This window comes from Crassostrea angulata, chromosome 6, assembly GCF_025612915.1.
Source record: "Crassostrea angulata isolate pt1a10 chromosome 6, ASM2561291v2, whole genome shotgun sequence".
Classification (NCBI taxonomy): Eukaryota; Metazoa; Mollusca; class Bivalvia; order Ostreida; family Ostreidae; genus Magallana; species Magallana angulata.
In genome coordinates this window covers 47,664,678-47,684,275 of record NC_069116.1, presented here as the reverse complement: position 1 = coordinate 47,684,275, position 19,598 = coordinate 47,664,678, and the positions used below count along the sequence as shown (strand labels likewise).

The 19,598-nt window shown below is 36.5% G+C and overlaps 1 protein-coding gene across 3 annotated transcripts in view; it reads left to right on the top strand.

The window, feature by feature from the left end:
- The first annotated feature begins 648 nt into the window (after positions 1-648).
- Positions 649-19,598, top strand: part of LOC128186544 (FH1/FH2 domain-containing protein 3-like) — a 45,263-nt gene continuing 26,313 nt past the window's right edge. Inside the window, exons 1-5 of one of the 3 annotated variants that reach the window (XM_052856362.1) lie at positions 649-1,100; positions 9,095-9,148; positions 12,932-15,902; positions 16,702-17,018; positions 19,342-19,466. In XM_052856362.1, coding sequence (XP_052712322.1) covers positions 1,062-1,100; positions 9,095-9,148; positions 12,932-15,902; positions 16,702-17,018; positions 19,342-19,466 — 3,506 coding nt within the window. In that variant the 5' untranslated portion in view covers positions 649-1,061. The remainder of the gene's footprint in view (positions 1,101-9,094; positions 9,149-12,931; positions 15,903-16,701; positions 17,019-19,341; positions 19,467-19,598) is intronic. The other 2 variants (XM_052856363.1, XM_052856364.1) reach the window with 2 other exon arrangements.

The following is a 19,598-nucleotide window of genomic DNA, read 5'->3' as shown; positions in this document are numbered from 1 at the left end:
CATTCACATTTGTTAATGATGGAAAGATAATTTCCTTTTGTTTAACAGATGGGAGTCTTAAGGGATAATAAGTGACGGTTTTTCAGGTAATTGTGAATGATTGAAGATAAGAACTATATGCCCCCGTGTATACCGCACGCCCCCCTTGTTACAGGGGGCAATGATGTACTAGTCGGGCTCTTGACGTGACATTTATAATCACTTTTTAGTGAACGGCTTCAGCATCCAGTATAGTACAGCACCCTTTTGAACCTCAACGATAATTAAATAATTCAATTCGCCTCTGTTTCTCCCATTCTTATTTTTGTTAAGCGCAGGAGTGAGTATTAGCCAGTTTGTTTTGGAAATTCTTTGTGTGAACAACATTCAGTTTATTTTGGAACGATATCCCGTAAATTTTTATAAAAACATTTACGCTGATTAAACCTTACTGACATTGAACCATATCGGATGAAGCAGAAAGCAGGGCTGTGTTGTAAATGTTTAGAGACTTTAATTAGTACTCGCAATTTCTAAGAGAATATGAGTGTCAGAATATTATGCTTATAGTTTTAATGCAACGTTATCTTGGCACGCGTCTGGCGTATCAGTTCACCAGCAACAGACATCGCATTGTGTGTTGTTTTTTTCCCGTTCACGGTACCTTCTGTGCAGTTACAGAGAAAATACAGAGTCTGCTTCCTACGAGTGTAAATAAACTTTAGAAAGAAGCGAAGAAATTCGAGAAAAAAAGTTATAAGGCTTCAACAACTGACGATTCGCCAAGATTTCCCTTATCAAATATTTTCTATTTTTGATAGATAAGTTTTAAAGACGTATCTTCGGTGCGTTTGATTGCGAGTTGTGAAGAATACGGCGCTGGTGTCTGAGATTCATTCATTGGGCCGCTGCCATCCCGGGCTGGTGAACCCGTTTCATCTCGATCGTGAAATCGAATAGACCCTACCCCGGTATACATGTAGAAAGGATTGGAAAATGCATTGGAAGATAAGACTGGAGATGTAGTGTCTTAGCCTTTTGATATTTGTTTTGCCTTTTTACCTTTTGGACCAATTTTCACCATGTCGTATAGACGCTATTCCAGAGACTTAGGTAGTTCGGTAAGTATTGACTCTCATTTTCATTACATTTTAGTCAAAAGTATCATTTGATTACAACGATTTGTAAAACGTACAAATCATCTAAATTTAACCATTGCCCCATCCTCAACTTTTCGGGAAGTTGATTTTTTTTGTACTTTCAAGATATAAGAAAAAAATATATAAACGAAAGCATGTTTTATTGGTAAGATATAAAATTAAGGAGAGTCGATGATATCGAGGAGAAGGATGATTCTGTAAACACTAACGACAGCTGACGCTAATTACGGGTTGCCGCAATTATGATGCGTCTATGTCTGTAGAAGATGCAGCTTAGACATGCAGCCATTGAATAAAAACACTTTTACAAGAACTGCATATAATCTCGGAGCTTGTCAGACGATAACCATCTTTAAAGCACAAAACATCGTATGAATGGTCTCCTTGTGTTGAAACATGCTTTTATTTGACGTGTACCAAAAACTTGTCACAGGGTCTCTCAAGGTTCCTGTTCTAAGGATAGAGCTGTATACAGGATTCTTACGTAAGCGATGCAGTTATCACTACTTTGACTAATATCTGTATCTTTGTTGCTGGGTGGAGAAAGTTCCCCTCAGGTACTCAAACAACTATTGCTCATGCATATAGCAAGGTGGGGTCCCACTTGATCAAGATTAACACTTCGAAAAGATACGAAACTGAAAAGAGGTACCCTTGTTAACTATTAGAAAAAGATCTAGAAGAGAAAGTGTTCGAATTATTAACTGTTTCCAGATGTCATGACCTGCAGCTGATGAAGAGAGGGTTGGGAGTGAGGGACCGGTATTATCCGGCATGCACCACACGATGGGGGTGATCTCCTGTCGATGAGGTGATTAATTGACACCGTGTTGTGCACGGCAGATAACGAATTCATAATGAACGGCTTCTCTCCTTTGTATTTTGTCTTGCACACAAATTACTAATTGGGTTTCTCGGTCGTAATTGCATCAAGATTATTTTCTTTGTCTATAATGCATCTAATCAGTAGGTCTATGCAAAAAAAAGATTCTATTTTAACACTACAGCGCATCCCTCACTTTACAAAACCATCTGTTTCATCTGAAGGGACAAGAGGTGAAACTACCAGTTTTTGGAACTACTTTTATATCCCGGAAAATTGGCATTGCCAAAGCAGACTACTATTAAATCCATTTTCTTATCAATTTTAAGAGCGTTCGTCTTGAAACGATTTCTTATGAAGGCAAGCGGTTATATAGTTTTGTTGATCTTTCTCCATCAAGTCTTTAGGTTGCCGACGGGCTTTTATTTCTATGTAAACTCAATTAACAGACAAAACTAAACCAAAATATTGAGACATTTTATGACAAAACAAAATATGTTGAAGGCGAGCAAGCTGGATTTCCACATCTGTATCATTTTTCTTGGAAGCCAGGTTAATTTCGTAAAAATTAACCGATCTTTTACACTCACTTATCAGTTTCTAGGCGTTGAAGACTTTCTTTCAAAACTGATGAAAATATTTTTTTCTTTTTGCATTGGAATACATGAAAAGTTTGATAGGGAAAAAATGCATTTTTGTAATACACAAATTATATTTTGTGGGTTATCTAAGTGATAATGACGACATTTGTCAACTGATATTCACTGGATTATTGAAGCAGGCTGGATGGTAAACAAATCAACAATCAGATCTACCTAAAACTTTAAGATACGATTTGCTAAGCTATAAACTATTTAGTAAAGAAAAAAGTCCATGCATTTTACCTTTTGAATTTGGGTATTTTGCTATAATTATTATAGAGGTCTTCTTCTAAAGGAGATCAATACAGTCTAAAATGGTCATTACCATTGAACCCTCTTAATTTATACGTGTGTATAAAAATTAAAAACATTTCGTGACAATATGATACAAATATTGTACATTTTTCAGAGTCTTAGTCTATGAGAATTCTATAAGTCGATGTATAGTCCAATACGTTTCACCAATACTTATTTTAATATAAATCTCTTACAATCGCTATAAAATGACCATTATAAGTAGTAAGGAATCATTCTCTGAGTGTTATGATGTGATCAAATATGGTCGAGGGTGGTCAAATCTATCATAAATAGTCATATTTGTTCACACCGACCGTATTTGATCACATCATAATACTGAAAGAATGATTCCTTATTTCTTAAAAAAATATGTTCTGTGAATACTTGTAGATAGTAATATTGCCATTTGTAAGCAACTATAAACAGATACCAGAAGTTTTAAGAAACGTATGTCGTTTGTGCTGGTGTGTTATTTTAGTCTTAGTAGAGGTTTAGCCTACCATGGTGAATTTTAGATACTTGCGTTATTACTGTGAATAATTAAAGGAAACAACATTTTGCATTTGACGACATACGAGTATTGTGGAGTTACCATCATATAGTTCAAACAATCCAAAAATGGTTGCCATGATTTCTCCCTCTTTTTTTAAGGTAGGACAATTCACACAATAAATATTCATGAATGGCAGTATTATTTATGAATATTGTCTAAACTGAAACCTCGAGAAGTCACAATTATGGGTTTTTCATATGAAAAATAAGCTATAAGCGGATTTGCGAAATCGTAAATAAATTTGTTCAGGTGTCTCGTCGTACCTATGTTAGAATGAAATAATTCAATATTTAGGAGAAACATCAGGTGTCTTATGGTATCTATATTAGAATATAGTTATTCACTATTTATAAGAGAAACATAACAACAAAAACAAGAACTGAACAAAACTGACCAGTTACTAGTATCTGGCTCTTCTGTGACAATTCGTTTCTGGAGGCTAACCTTTCAAAGTCTGATATGTTTTTGTTTGGGTTTTCTGGAGGAGGTGGGTGGGCGTGTTGGCGTTGTTGCTTTTTTGGAGATTGTTTAATTTTAAAGTTAAAATTAATTCTTATTACTACACGTAGTTGGATCGACTTCATTCGAAAGAAGCGTAGAAATATAGCGAAACAATATTTTGTTTGGTCTGTAAAGCTATCAAAAATTCAAAATAATTAATAAAATTTGAAATTTTTGTCCATGAAATAAGTATAAATCATTTTAGCTTGATCCAGTAATTTATCAGAGGATCTCTACAGTATGTCCTGAATGCTCACGGTTGAGGTCTGCGGCCTTTTATTAAATAACCAAACTTTCTATTGCATGAAAAAGCTAAAAAGTTACTTTCAAAAGCTTTTTTTTAGAATTCTTTCACCTTGCAGTAGCCAGTGTATTATGTTATTATAACTATTTAACTTAATTAATTTTTATTATAATATGCAATGTATCCTTGTGCAAAAAGGAGTGAGGTTGCGAAAATTCAATAATCGTAGCAATTCTAAATCAAAATCAAAATTTTTCAGGAAATCGTTTCGTTATATATAGCATGTAAAAACAGTTTGTCAATGATAAACCTGTCTTCGGGGCTTACATCATTAATGACAGATTTTATTTTATTTTATTCTTCAGTTTCATCTTACAACAAACACACCAAGGCTTACTATGAAGGAGCTATGTACAACTAATGTTATTCTTCTTTATGATTTCCGGTTAAAATTTCGTGAATAAATTCACGTACACTCAAAGTGATTTCCATACTATTTGACAGGTCTGTCTGCGAAGGTATGGCATTATTGTATTGACTAAAAAAAAATCTAGGTGAATTCATGAAAAATTAAGAATAAATTATAACGTTGTCTTAATAAGTTTTGCAATTATGGTTTTTAAATAGGTTTATCTAATAATCCTTTTAATTGCTAACATGTTACTACATTTGTATATATACCAGAAAAAAATCGTGTATCCTTTACATGTTTTAACACTTGAATAAATCGCGCCGTCAATTTCTGACACACGCCGTATAATTACAAAGGCATTGCACACTCAGTCGAATCATCAGCCGATCAGCTGATTCTGACGAAAAGTGCGTCACCGTCTGTCTGTCGATAAACTCGGCGAACTTCTAATACAAACAGAAACATATGTAAAGAACAATCCTCCCACGATATTTTATTTTACAATAAAGTGGTGAAGGAAAACACAAAACATCCCTCTTCTCTCTCTCTCTCTCTCTCTCTCTCTCTCTCTCTCTCTCTCTCTCTCTGTAGAATGTTTTTGATTATATATTTATATCCTGCACCAAAAACTCAAGCGGCAGCTAAGTTTAATGATCCTGTGTCAATATGATGGATAGAGATAACACGAAGAACGAAACAACCTGCAACCCCCTTTCTCTCTCTCTCTCTCTCTCTCTCTCTCTCTCTCTCTCTCTCTCTCTCTCTCTCTCTCTCTCTCTCTGTGTGTGTAGGCTCCAAGAGTATCTGGATATCGTGAAAACTTGTAGTTTAAAGGGGATAATCAGTATCAACTTTGATGTACAACGTAGGCCTATCTAAGCGCATTTATAATCTAAATCTATGAGTGACGTCAACATATCTATTTCTAGTTCGTACCCACATCTTCAACGTAGCAGATATTATGTTGCTGTTGGAATTTGCATAATGCCAAGAAAATTAAAGCAAGACATTTACCTAGATGAGTTGATATTCATCGAATTAAAGAACCAAAGCAGGATACTTAATAGATGAAAAAATGTGATTAATAGTTCCTTCTGAATTATCGAAGAGATTTGGCAACATACCCTTCTCATTTCAACTTTCAAAATTGAAGTTGCCCTTCAAAGCCTTCTTCAGAATCTTTATCTATTTTATTTAGGCACTTGCCGTTACCATTTCATTTCTAGGCCACTGTGTGATTTATAACGAAAGATTGTAACAAGTACATGTTAAAACTGTATAACCATATGTACATCCGTGGGGGTAAATATTATACAAAATCATGTTATTAGTTTATCATGCACGGATCTAGAGGGGTCCGTCCAGAACCCCCCCCCCCCCCCCCGGAAAACTTCTTTTAGTCACATTGTAAAATCTTAGACATCCCTTCGACCTTTGACCACCCTTTAAATATTTTCTCGATTCACGCATTTTTCTTATACTTGTAGTGACTGCGGTAATTAAAAAGTTAGGTTAATGTCTGAAATGAGATTTTATTTGTTTCAAAATGTGTGATCAAGGTCATATTGGCAGATGGTTCGATGAAAACTATAACTGACTGAACAGAAAGTTGAGTTGGCAAGCAGTCAAAGATCTCAGCGCGAGAGTGTTTGATTGTAAGCACGTGTATCATAGGTTCGCAACGAAACAGTTCACGAAAGACAATCCGGGAAAATAAAGTACAATTCAGTCGTTTCACTTTACTGCATAATGTTAAGACAAAGTTTACTGTCGATTAAAAAAAATATTAAACTTAAAATTATTATTGGTGGCATTCAAGTAAAATACAGAGGGAATCGAACTCTTTAACGGCCATTATTATGCCTTCTGTCAGTTTGTCACTATATATTCAATACTCATCTAATTTCGCATCGTATCAAAGGATTTATATAGCGTAAGCATACTATGCCGAAATAGAGCACGGCGAATATTTTCAACGAAAATCTGTCAAGCGCCGACAGCGGGATTCGTACTCACGATGCTAAAATCATTGAACCTGGCATGAAGCCCAACGCGTTACCGCTACGCTTAATTAGCCGTTATTATGACAATTGGTATTTAGGTATATAAAACGTAGATATGTACGACTGACATCAAGCAATTAAAATTATTCATTTTTCCAAAAAAAACTTCATTATTGACGGTAATTTTAAAGTTTAAGTTTCCTATAAACTTTTGAACAAATTGATTGAACATTTTTCAAAGAAATTCTACATGAAATCACAAAAACGCTTTTTTAAATGACGCTTGATAAAGAATGTTCAAGAAAAAAAATTCACTGAGATTTCGTCTGCTAAACATTTCGAGTTTTCTTGGTAAGGCCAAACGTCTCTCTATTTCTTGAAAAGAACATAAATCTTTGTTGACTTTTTATTGTACAACAACTTGTTGATTAAATAAACAATCAAATCAATTGATTACACGTAATTTGAAAAACAACAACAAACGCTTGCTTTTCTGGTGATTATTTTAAGGGACTTGTCAACACTCGAACGTCAGAGCTACTTATAGCAAAGCACGTCAGTATATTTAACAGTCGGCATAATAATAACAATAGTGTTGTGTTGTGCATGTACTATGCCTAAATAGTAGTCAGGGTTTGATACATAGTGCACTCGCCTCCGGCTCGTGCACCATGTATCAAACCCTGACTACTATTTAGGCATAGTACATGCACAACACAACACTATTATATAAATATAGGACAGGTTACTATTAAGAAATCATGAATTAATTTTCAGACTGAATTGTAGACGAGGAGGTTAAATGAATATAAATATGGTCTCGTTTGTCTTTTGATTTCACGAAAGGTAAAAAAATACAGAAGTTTAGAGAAAAAAAATCTTCCATACTTCCACAATTTTGTAAGTATGTTAGTTTTTGATGCCCCCTCCCCAATGAAGCAATATTGTTGGTTTAACCCTAATGCCTTTCTATTCTAATCTGTTGCTTTAGAACGGGGAGGGCAACGTCTCACCTTGAGGTGTAAACATGCAGGCGATCGACCCCCGAGGCATCGACACAGAACCCTCATATCTCGCCATTAAATAATCGGGCTTTCCATGTTTTTCCACAAAACTTAGCTAAAAGTTGTTTATTATTTTAGATTTTATTAATTTCCCCTACTACCAAAGTACTTTAAAACAGTTGTCAACATAATTCAAGTTTACAAAAGAGGAATATTCATTTTTCAATTCTCTACTCTGGGGTACTCGTATCTAAAAAAAACGTTTGGCCTAGGTGCTTAAGATCTTCTTATTTTTTTATTTTTTCATATGACATTGTATGTAAGTCATATGGCAAAAAAGCTTTTGTCAGAAGAGATTGCTTTATTTTTCATTTTAATGTGTTCAAATGAATCTTGGTTATATTACCACAATCTCCATAATAAATTAATTTTGAATCGAGACACTTATTAAACTCAGTCCGTCGAATTATCCACATAAGTGCGTAATTATAAACAGCCGCCTTCTTAGAAAATAAACAGTCAAACCCTACATTGACAAACAGATTGGTGAAATCCTTCAATGATGATTCTGTAAAATTTGGCCTGACTCACAGTAATTAAACGTTACCACTTGTTCTTTGTTTACCGATTCCACATGATAAATCCTGCAACTATCTCGATCCTCAGTCTTTGTAGCATATCATTGCTGTAACATCTTCTGTACATTGCAATCTACATTCCAACCCCCAAGTGACGAGCATTCACAAGGAATACTTTTGATAGTGAGCGGTGGGTAATCATGTATCCCCCTACACCAAAAAAACCTCCAAACAGATGAAATCCAATTTACCATGTACCAAAAGTGCAGAATTTAATTAAAGGAAAATGTAAACGAAAGACACAAACAGACTGAAAAATAGTATTGAGTTCTAATGTTTTGAAAACAAGGAACAGTAACCCGAGCATTTTTCAAGAGCCTTTGGAAAAGAACCAGAATGTTTTCATAATGAATCAAACAAATAAACAAAGGATGAAGAGGCATCGTCTCAGATCAGTAGATAAGCGATTTTCGCGGCATGGGGTATGACATAATCTCTATGAGCATAACGGAACCATATGCATGTGCAGATAATCGTAGAAAGCTAGAAAAAATATCATATTCAATGAGATTAAGAAAAAGCGAAATTAAGTGAATTTCATTTCCCGTAAAATCTAATCACTGACAGAGAATATTTTCTCTTCTGCCGGGGTTTCGGCATCTGCAAGTGAAAGCAAAAACACAAATATACCTGGCTTTATAGCACCACGTGACGTATCGGGATCTTTTGCCAGAATCTGGCTCCGTTACTATGGAGTAAGGTAGATATAATGTCCCTAGGAATTAATTCCGACAACCTCATCCCGATGAATATTCCCTGACATCAGATATTAACCACTTTCATTGCAACCCTCCGGCATAACTTTGTGAGATTTTGAGGACTCTATTTTTTCGTTTTAGCCGTCATTTGACCGGGGATATGGCAGTATATCCAGCGGAAGAAGTCATGGATCTGTAAGTTCTATTCTATCGCATACTATATATATTTTCCTCTGAAACATTTTTTTAACTCTAGAGAATTTTTGCATCATGAATAGGAAACAACACTAATGTTTAATGGTAATTTGGACAAGCTGGCGTTCTCAACAGATGTTTAAAACATATGTAAAATGTAAAAATGTCTATTTTGTTGTTTACAATGTTTAACGGTTGAAATTACACGATGTTTTGCAACCGACGCGTGCGTCTGGATCTATATTAAAAGCATGCTTGCACAGGAATCAACGTCAGTTTTGTTTAATGATCACACAGACTGAAATTCAATTTTCAACGGATAAGTTAAAAAATTTGAGCATAATATGAAAGCCGTAGAATACGGAAATAAACAACAACAAACAATCCTGTGGAAATCGTGAAACAAATAGCAAATTGTAACAAACAGCTGGTTTTCTGACAGAGTTTAACAGAAAATCTTTGACGGCACGTGTTATCTATTTCCACAAGGACGGGAGCCAGAATCTGTTTAGAACTCTTTTCCTTACTCTTACAGATTATCAGATATTTTCTAAGATGTAAATAAGGTGTTAGATGACAAATCAAATGTGTTTCTGACAACAATATGCGATACCATCCCATGTCGTTATCAGCCAATAATATCCATGTTTCGACTTGCAGATTTGTAGCAAATGGTAAATCCAGGTTCTATTCTTAAAAACACCACAGAACTTTGGTTGTGGTTTTTTTTTAATAACGCTCTAAGCGATTCTGATTCAGTGTTCCTTTTTTAAAACTTTATACATCGTTTTCAGGAAACTTGGTTCTATGGTAGATGCAGGTTTTATTCATATTAAGAAACCCGCATGAATCTCACTGCCTGCCTTTTTATTAAAGTTCTTAGTTATTCTGACTCAATTTACCCTTTTTAACTTCATACATCGTTTCGAGGGAACTGTTTAGGATTTTATTATTCCTAATTATAGAACTGATAGGTATATTGGCAGGGGTGGATATGGTCCGTGTTATCTGTAATAGCATTTCGCTTGTTTACGTTCTGAAGCAATATTCTTGATCACCACCTTTTGATGAATACCATCAAGCTACTGTTAAGACGAAAGACAGGTCCCGCTTTCTGATCGCTAACAGAGAACAGAGAGGCTTCATACTATTACCTGCACGAAGACGCGCCTAGCCTTTTTCTGAAGAATCCCTCTTCTAGCTCCAATCATCTTGTCAAACCAAATTGCACACACACACGTGCTTCCAATTCATTTAAACAGTTATTTTCCTCCGTCTGCGTTGTTTTGCATGTTTACTTTCGCATTCTTCATTTTCCATTTGCAAAACTGTGAAATTATTCGATGCAGTGCGCAGTTGTAGAGATCGTTCCTAGGGATAAGCTCGTTTGTACAGGTATGGTTTTATTTCATTTTATTTTACAAAGCGGCATTTATTCATCATCTATCTAGAAAACATTATTATTTGGTTATACATTGTATTTCATTTAAAAGTTTTTTAAATTTATTTTTCTATCAATTTTTAATATTTTTCGATGGACAATTTAGAAGAAATTTTTTTTTATTTAAAATATTGTTTTCAAAAATCCAATTTCAAAACTACTTATATGAATAAGAAGCGCAAAAGGGTTACAAGTATATGTTGCTAGTATATTAAGATTGTTTTTAGATTGAAAACATTTTGCAGTCGGTAGGGTTCTTCTATTAGAGGAAAGGTTCACTAGCTCCGGTCAAGATTAGTGCATCCAATGAGGGGTGTTATATTTTGTAGAACATCGTTTAGAACGAATGATGATAATATGGGTACCTGCAGTTGCTCTTACCTTGAACCCAAACAAAGCAAAAACATGATAGCCTTGTCTTTTTTATGTACAAAACTTAAGTCAAGTACAATATATTGTGCCAAGTTCTAGAACCGAAAAACCGGTGCTTATTTTTTGCAGGAGACGCGAATTTAAGGAGACAGTTCCTTCAATCTAAACTTTAGCGTTAAAAAGTGGGTTATAGCAACTGTGATAAACTCATATCACAGGTTTCTTGCCGCCTTGTCATGTAGACGATTGATTGTGATATACGGTTAATGGGAATCTGTTACATTACCGAGGGTGTAACCTGCAGTTTGTCTGATAGAGAGGATCCCAAACCCGATCAGATCACAAGATAAGGCCGCTAATGTTGCTACTAAGTCATCCTTCGAACAAGACTATGTTGTCTTGGCGTCTCGGTATGAACCAATCTTTTCACCCTCAATTTATATACCTATGTAAACTAGAAAACGGATCCGTATGTAAGTTACCTTTTCCATGTTTTACTGTCTCGTAGATCACATGCAAGGATGTAAAATGGGGTCTTAATCACTGCAATAGTACTGAAGAGAAATTAGATCGAATCCCTAACTTGTAACTGCTTCAGAATAATATATTTTGATTAACTTTATATATATATATATATATATATATATATATATATATATATATATATATATATATATATATATATATATATATATATATATATATGTTGACGAAAGTAATAATCTTCAATTGAGAAAAGAAAAATACGTGTTTTCAATACGCAGTCGTAAAATCTTGGGTGGAACAAATTTCGCTAATCATCAAATCACGAAAGTGAAAATGCTTGACTCCCTCTTTTCTTCCGGTCATAATTCAGTGGTGTTGGCAGGATCAAGATATTGAATTGGTCATCTGGAAAATAATAAACTATTATTAACTACTTCTGTATACTGGAAATAGAACAGCTATAGGGCCTACAGTTTGCAGTCGGTATCAAACATCGTGCTTAATGATAATGATAATTAGAATAGAGAGTGAACCTGGCCGATCTCCATTTGCTTTCATCCCTTTTCTTAATCATCACAAACTTGTTTCTAACTTGTTTTTAATTTAATTTTGGCGGATTCGATAACCCGTCATACCTTTAGGATGATTCTTCAATTAATATTATCTAGGTTAGTTAAAACTTGGTATATTAATCTTAGACAAATACGAAACTCCACCAAGGATGTGCTTATAGAAACAAAATATCGCTCCGTGAATGTGAAGCAATCGCTTTTCAAGGCGAGATGGTCAAATTCTAGTTTATGTTTGGGTCTGGAATTCTGTGTCTTTATCTCAATTCAAGATAAAAAAGAATGCTTCAAATGATTTCCAGGCGGTGGTCAGTATAATATTGCACTTAGAGCATTAGCTTTTATGCTGACTGCACACCTTACAAATTCAAAAGGATATATAATCAACTATCAGTTGTGAAAGCCTAAAGTACAACTAAAGGATACTCTCCTTTTCTTTTTCATTTTATAAAACGAGTAATCGGTTTTATTCGGAATGGCATATTTTTTTCAATCATTATTTAAATATGAATTCAAGTGGAGCTAAAATTTCTCAGCTTTACGCACGAAAGTTTAACAATCATCAAAAACATTTAACAATAATCTATAGTGATGACTGCTACACAGTGGGAATGAGACTTTCGTCGTTCTGTTGATTAGAGACACAGGTGAAAGGGAGATAAAAAATAAAGCATCTTTCCGGTCATTTCAGAAAATTAAGGAGCGCGTTCTAACATCAATCACTACAAGATATGCAAAACCGTAACAAATCTTTCTCTGAAAAAGTAAACAACCCTTTTCTTCTTCACAAGCTCAGTATTTTCGGGTTTTTGGCAGCGCTGCGAGTGTTCGGTTACAATTCTTATAACAGGATCTTTATTACTTTGTTAAATTTAGTTTTGCAATTTATGTTTACTTTCCATTCTCCTTTTTCAGACTTATGATAACATGGGAACAAGTAAAGGTTATAGTCCAACCAGTAAATATGGAGCTGGAAGTAGCAACTATCTAAGTCCATCGTACGGGTCTTCATCCAAAAACTACTCCTCATCAAATTACCAGCCATCTAATCGATATTCATACGGTGGATCTAGTCCATACAGTAGCAGCAATAAATTTTCATCATACGGCGGAGGAAGTAGCGGGCTGTACAGTCCTGTGAAGGACAGAATTCAGCGTTTCTCAACAGGAGAAAACCGCTCCTCAAGACAAGACATGTATTCACCTCTCAGTAGCAATCGTGCCCCTTCGGTAGGAAGGGACGTTTCATACGGATATGATAAGCATTCCGCCAGAAGTGCAAGCTCAGATCCATATGCTAATAGGTCTGGCTATCTCTCAGACTATGGAGGAAGCACAAGATCTTTTGGATCGTACGACAACTCTTCATTACGTTCAGGACGGAGTTATGGAGGGGCCAGCAGAGAAAGTTCTCCCGTGAGTAACAGGTCGTCGAGGTATGAGTACAGTGGTAGTGCCTCGCCGTCTTATTCTACGTACACTTCTGAAGCTTCACCGCCTGTGTCAAGAAAATATGAAAGACAACAGGCAAGACCATCTGAGACTGAATACGATCCATACGAGCGCCGACGCTCGCGTGATTATGGTATTCCCCCTCCACCTCGTAAAGAAATGATTTCTTCCGAAAGTGATACAGACGACAGTGCGCCAGAAGCTGAAAAAGATGGTGTTAAAGGACGATATCTTATTTCCCGCGGGACATCGCCGATTCCAGAAGGTGGAACTCGACGCGAAATCAAACAGTATAAACGTGGGAAATCAAACAGTATCGCAAAGACCAAACGCATTCGACCTTTAAGTCGTGAACTTAGACGAGATGGTCGTTATAGGGGTCGACCATCAACAAATGTGGTGGACTGTTCCACTCAAACCCTCGAGCCCCCATCTCCAAGACGGAGTCGCCGCGGTTCTATGGGTAGTAACGCTGGAAGTGGCGGAGTGGATATGCGCGAAAAGGCAGCTCTTGCAGCTTTAGCTATGATGGAAGATGGAGGAGGAGGAACAGGAGCCGGTGAAGCATTCTACAAGTACAGAGACAAGTTTTCGAATCCCATGCCACCTGGTTATAACGATGACGGCAACAAATCAAAAAGGTACGGCTATCGCGATAGTGAACCTGCAGTTGCAGACGTACCGGGAGAAAAGTCTTGGAGAAAGGCAGTTTATGGTGATGTCGAAACTCCAAAATCTTCCGTGGCTGATTCGGAAGATGAAGGCCCAGTTCGCAGAAGAAGAAGAGCTCCAAGAACGAGCACTCCTAAATCACCAAACGAAATCGACATGGAAGACGCACGAAGTTCTCGCTACAGACAAAAAGATATAGATAGAGACCCGAGACCGGATTATCATCGCTCATCTTCAAGAGATAGTATTCTTGATGAAACACCCAGACGAAAACGACATAGTAGTCGAGAGCTGCTAGATGACCCAGTGGAGCCTGCAATTATTGTTCATTCTCCTGTAGACCCACAACCTCCAGTGCAACGTCGTAGACGACACGGAAGTAGGGAGCTACTGGATGATCCAGTTGATGCAGACGCTCCTTTAACACCAGAAAATCTTTCTCTCCGTGACAGTATTGAAAAGGTTCAGCAATGGAAACAACAACTTCCTTTGCAAGATCCTTTCTCTGGTGAAGTCAATCCTGCCCCAAGTGGTCCAGTTCGAAAATTAGAAGCTGGTTTCCCGAGAAGTGATTCGGGTGAGTACTTCTCCGCGCATGATTATCCTCCCTCAAAATCCTCTAAACACTCTGAAAGGGACCTTTCAAGTCGCGATGTGTCACCTGATCGAATGCGCGGTAGGCGTTCAATGCGTGAACCGTCACCAACGCGTGATGAATCCCCGCCGTCTAGAAGGGGCAGGCGTGGAAGACTGCGAAGTGACCGGGATGATAATGTATTCGCAAATGACAGTGGACAGGACTACAGGATACCAAACAAAAGCTATCGAAAATCAAACTTGAATAGATCGCTTGATTTGGATGACGATGCCGATGGAGATTCTAACTTAAGAGCCACAAGAAGCGATTCAAGGGGTTTGAATCCGCCTGCCCAAGGTAATCGAAAATCGGGCAGTTCTTCCGATGCATTTTCCAGAGATGATTCTCCTAATCGTCGCCACTCTCGACAGTCATCTTACGAGAGTCGACGAATAAGAAGAGAAGGTTCGAGAGAAGACGCCCTGGATGACAGAAAGCAACGTCGGGATGGACACCAGAGTGATCGTGGTCAGCACAGTGATAGTTCCCATTATGGGTTCAATCGCGAAGACTCGCCTAATAGGTTTCAATTTGTTAACAGGCGACAAAAAAGTAGACATAATTCACGTGAAGACAATCTGGACGACCGGAAGCCTTACAGTAGACAGGGCTCTCACGACAACGTCTTAGATGACCGGGGAACGGCGTATAATCGACCTAAGAGTCTAGGTGTGTCTAATGAAAGCCTGGCTCATATGAGCAATTCATCGTCCATCCCTTCTATGAACTCAGTAGTACCAGATGATGGAAATCTACGCAAAACAACTTCGACCTCCTCGGTCATGTCCAACGAAACAAGAGCAACCCCTTCACCAAGGTCACCCAATAATTCAGGTATGCAGAAAGGTATGAAAAACGATTCAGGGTTACCTGACCTTGTGTCGGGTTCTAATGAAGCAAATAGTCAACAGTCAAGCCGAAAGCCACCACAGCAGGCAAAGCGAACGAAAAGTGGTTTTATTGGAACAAATATGGATATTGACAATTTGTTAAACTCTGACGATGAAGACTCAAAACTGGGCAAAAATGCTTATAAAGCAGACGGTAAAAATGTTAGGAAATCCCAAAACCTGATGGATGCACCAGTTCCCGATCATCCACACCCTATACAGCCTAAGTCGTCAGGTAATTTTACGTCATACCCTAGAAGTGATGACGTCGACAAAATATTACTTTGGATCCTCTGCGTAATATAAAGAAAACACACACTCAAAAGGTCCCTTCAAAAACGAAACTGTTCACAATATTTTGGTATCCCTTAATCTAATTGTAATAACCCCGACAAATTGCTTTTTCTGTAGATAGTAGTTCCTCACATCCTCACAACAAAGTTTATATCTTGGAGACGACTTCACTTGCCTGACAGCTGGCTGCTTACATTTTATTTCTTTTTTGTTTTATAATTTTGTGGCACGTTTTATTTTGTTTTTGTTTGTTGGTTTTTTTTTATTTATGTTTTTTTTTTTTTAATTTTCAAATATGCATATAATTTTTCCACCGACTTCAGTTTCTTGACCTGCATGGTTCCAGATTATTTTGTCACATTGCCCATCTTTGTCATAACTCTGCTATCTCCACTGATCTGCGCATTATGAGTAATGACGGTTACCGCTCTCTCTTGTTTGTTGTGCATCAACACTAAACAACTTAGACAGACAAGTTGTCGCAGCAGACAGAGAAACATTGGTGTATCTATTTCGCTTTGTGGGTAGCTCGGGACTAGTCACTGTGCTTCAACCGCATTCATTTTAAGTATGCCACATCGCTTTTTTCATCAATAGATTGTAGTTTTCGCGGAATGGCTTGACTGTTGTCTTGAAATATGTTAAGTGGCTGCGTGTGTTGTAGTTATTTTAGTAATAAATTCATTCTTAGTTTCTTGGGAGAATGTTTTAACTGTTCACATAAAAATCCTATTTTATAGAGGAGAAACTCGTGGATATTGAAGAACCGAAAACTGTTCAGAACTTAGGGGCTCCCCCTCCTGGTTCTACAGAATCCCCGATGTCTCCCCAGAGAACTCGGGGCCTGCCGTCGGCAGCGGCCCAGCAAATGGCCAACATTCTAAAAAACAACAAAGGATCGGTCACCATCAACGACATTCTGAATCTCTGTTTCAAGCCGCCACAGCCGAAGGTCATCCGGGTACCGGGAGTTACAAATCCGGAGGATGAGCTTCACTTCCGGGGATTCTCGTCAGCCAATCAGCTGCTGGAATACCTAGGTGTTGATACTCAGAAGGTAGGGGACTTTGAAATGTTTTCTCGAAATGAATATATATGCATGCAAATTTTACAGTGGTTCTATTTCCACACTGTTTTTCTGAGTAGTAAAAGGGTGATAATCTACCGGTAAAAACAAAACTTTTATCCTAGCATAGGCTTTGAAATTTGTTGTGGATAGGATGGAACCTTACTTTTAGCAGAGACATAATTTTAAACTGATGTTACCCCCCCCCCCCGGCCCCCCCCCCCCAAAAAAATAATAGCTAATAATTTAGACTATGAGGAATCTTTCAGTATTTTGGTTTTTTGCTAAAAAATTCAGTTTGTTGTTGTTTGTTAAGTCCAGTACACTTTCAGTATGAATATACGCTTTAATCAAGTTGGTGACCATGGAAATAAAAACAGGAAGCGTAGGCCATTCTCGTGATTTTGATATTACGGGTTCAAAAATCATGATCGACAGTAACTTAAATTAAAATACCAAACTTGAATTTTAAATCTATATCGAGAATTTCGTAGTTTTTTTTATTGTTGACAATTTATTCAACATTTGTATACATGTATATGCATATATATTACGTACAAGCCTTCAAACATTCAATAATGGGGTTGATACAGTTGTTAAAGATTTACATGTATAAGAAAAAGGTATTTCTACATATAAATATTCTCACCCCCCCCCCCCCCCCCCCAAAAAAAAATGTTTTACTGTGTTAACGAATACAAATAGTCATGATAGTAGCAGTGTGATAAAGTGTTTTTAAATTTTTAAAAGGTTAATAAGGCTCAACAAAACACGGAAAGGACAAAAATTCGAGATAATGAGATAAACATATTTTGGAAAGGTAGCTAAGGCGAGATAACTCTGTTATCTTAGACTGCTAAACTAATGCAGCACTATATTTTTAGACTTTTGTATTCTAAATATTATCAGTAATAAGAAAAGGAATTGACACTCAGTTTATAGTACAATAGCAAATTATTCTCATTTATTTATCAACTATATTGGCATATATACCCCCACCTTCTCCCCCCCCCCCCCCGCAAAAAAATTCAGCAATTTAATTTAATTTCGTTGATACAATTGCCCATTAACATTGCAGGGAAAGTCGGTTTATATAAACTCGGCAAAATGCCTTTCATCGTTTATTTACAATAGCATACACTACTCAAAGAACCACGCTGTTTGCAGTGCAGGATAGTTGTTTAAATTTCGCACCTGTAGGCGCCGCGTAAGAATACGCAGGTCAAAGGTCAATATATTGGAGATCAGTAATCATATCAAAAATATGGCGACCTTCGCGAGTAGAGTACAGTATTTGGACGATACCGATCCTTTTTCAAGTACTAATTTTCCAGAACCGACTCGTCCACCAACTTTTACATTCCATGTTAATGTTCCTTTGGTTAATCAAATTGGCGGTGTTCATAGACTTCTCGAAGCGCCTCACAAAGTAAGTAAGATTTTTTCATGTGATCGCACAAGCGTTGTGAAGTGTAAACAAACGCAGACGTCTATTGAGTAATACTACATAAATTTATTTACAGCTCATCATTTTGTCTTATTTTGTTTTATGTTATATGGGAAAAATTAAAGAATCACTTAACAATTTTCATACTTTTATTATTCAGCATAAATTCGATATTTTTCAGTGTTCAATGATTTTCATTGAAATGTTTTCATTCATCAAATTAACAACGATGAACCCATCGTGAGGTCAATGTTTTAATTTCGCGTCTAAGTATGGCTGTTTTTAAAATTTTTTTTTTGTGTTATTTGTTGATGCATAGATAAAATGTGATGATAATCAAATAGCGAAATGTGGACAAGAAGTACATTTGAGCGTAAATCTATTTTTGTGCACTACGTTATGCTTATTACGTAAGAAAATGTACAGACACCATAATAACTTTAAATGAGTGACAATTAAATATTCACACCATATGTTACTTAAGAAACTGAAATTTTGTTATGATTCAATGTTATTTCAGCTTTTATAGAATGTCTGTGGCTTAGCCTGTCTGGTTTTTCTTTGATTTGAGCTACTGATATTGTCATTAAGACCTGTCAGATGTCCATTGCCTTAGGATTTATTTTTTTTCTTGCTTTTAATGAATTCCAAGTAAAGTTGCATAAAAAGGTATAGGATTGATTTTATCTTCAAATGTTTCCTAGAGGCAGTTTATGGATTTTACATACCAGTAAAGTAGTAAATGAGTAAAATGATAATTAAAGCCATTTTAGTTATGGTATGAAAAACTGATTATTTCAATATGTGTTGTTTTGTTGTCTATTTACTTTACAAAATAAAAACAGAGCAATGTATGTGTATTGACAGCTTGAAGACTGTGCCCTACAAATATACAGATATCACAATGGAACTCAGGGAGATTATGGTACATATTTGGACTTGGAATCCACCATAGATGAACAACAAGAAGAGCTTGAGGGATTCCAAGACCAGTAAGTTAGAGTTTGACCATTCATACATCTTACAAACCCAAGAGTTATATCATTTGCTTATGATAGAAAGATGATTTAGAATGTAGTAAAAGAGAGCCCTTTTATGTGTGGTTATCAGAAATTTTTGCAACA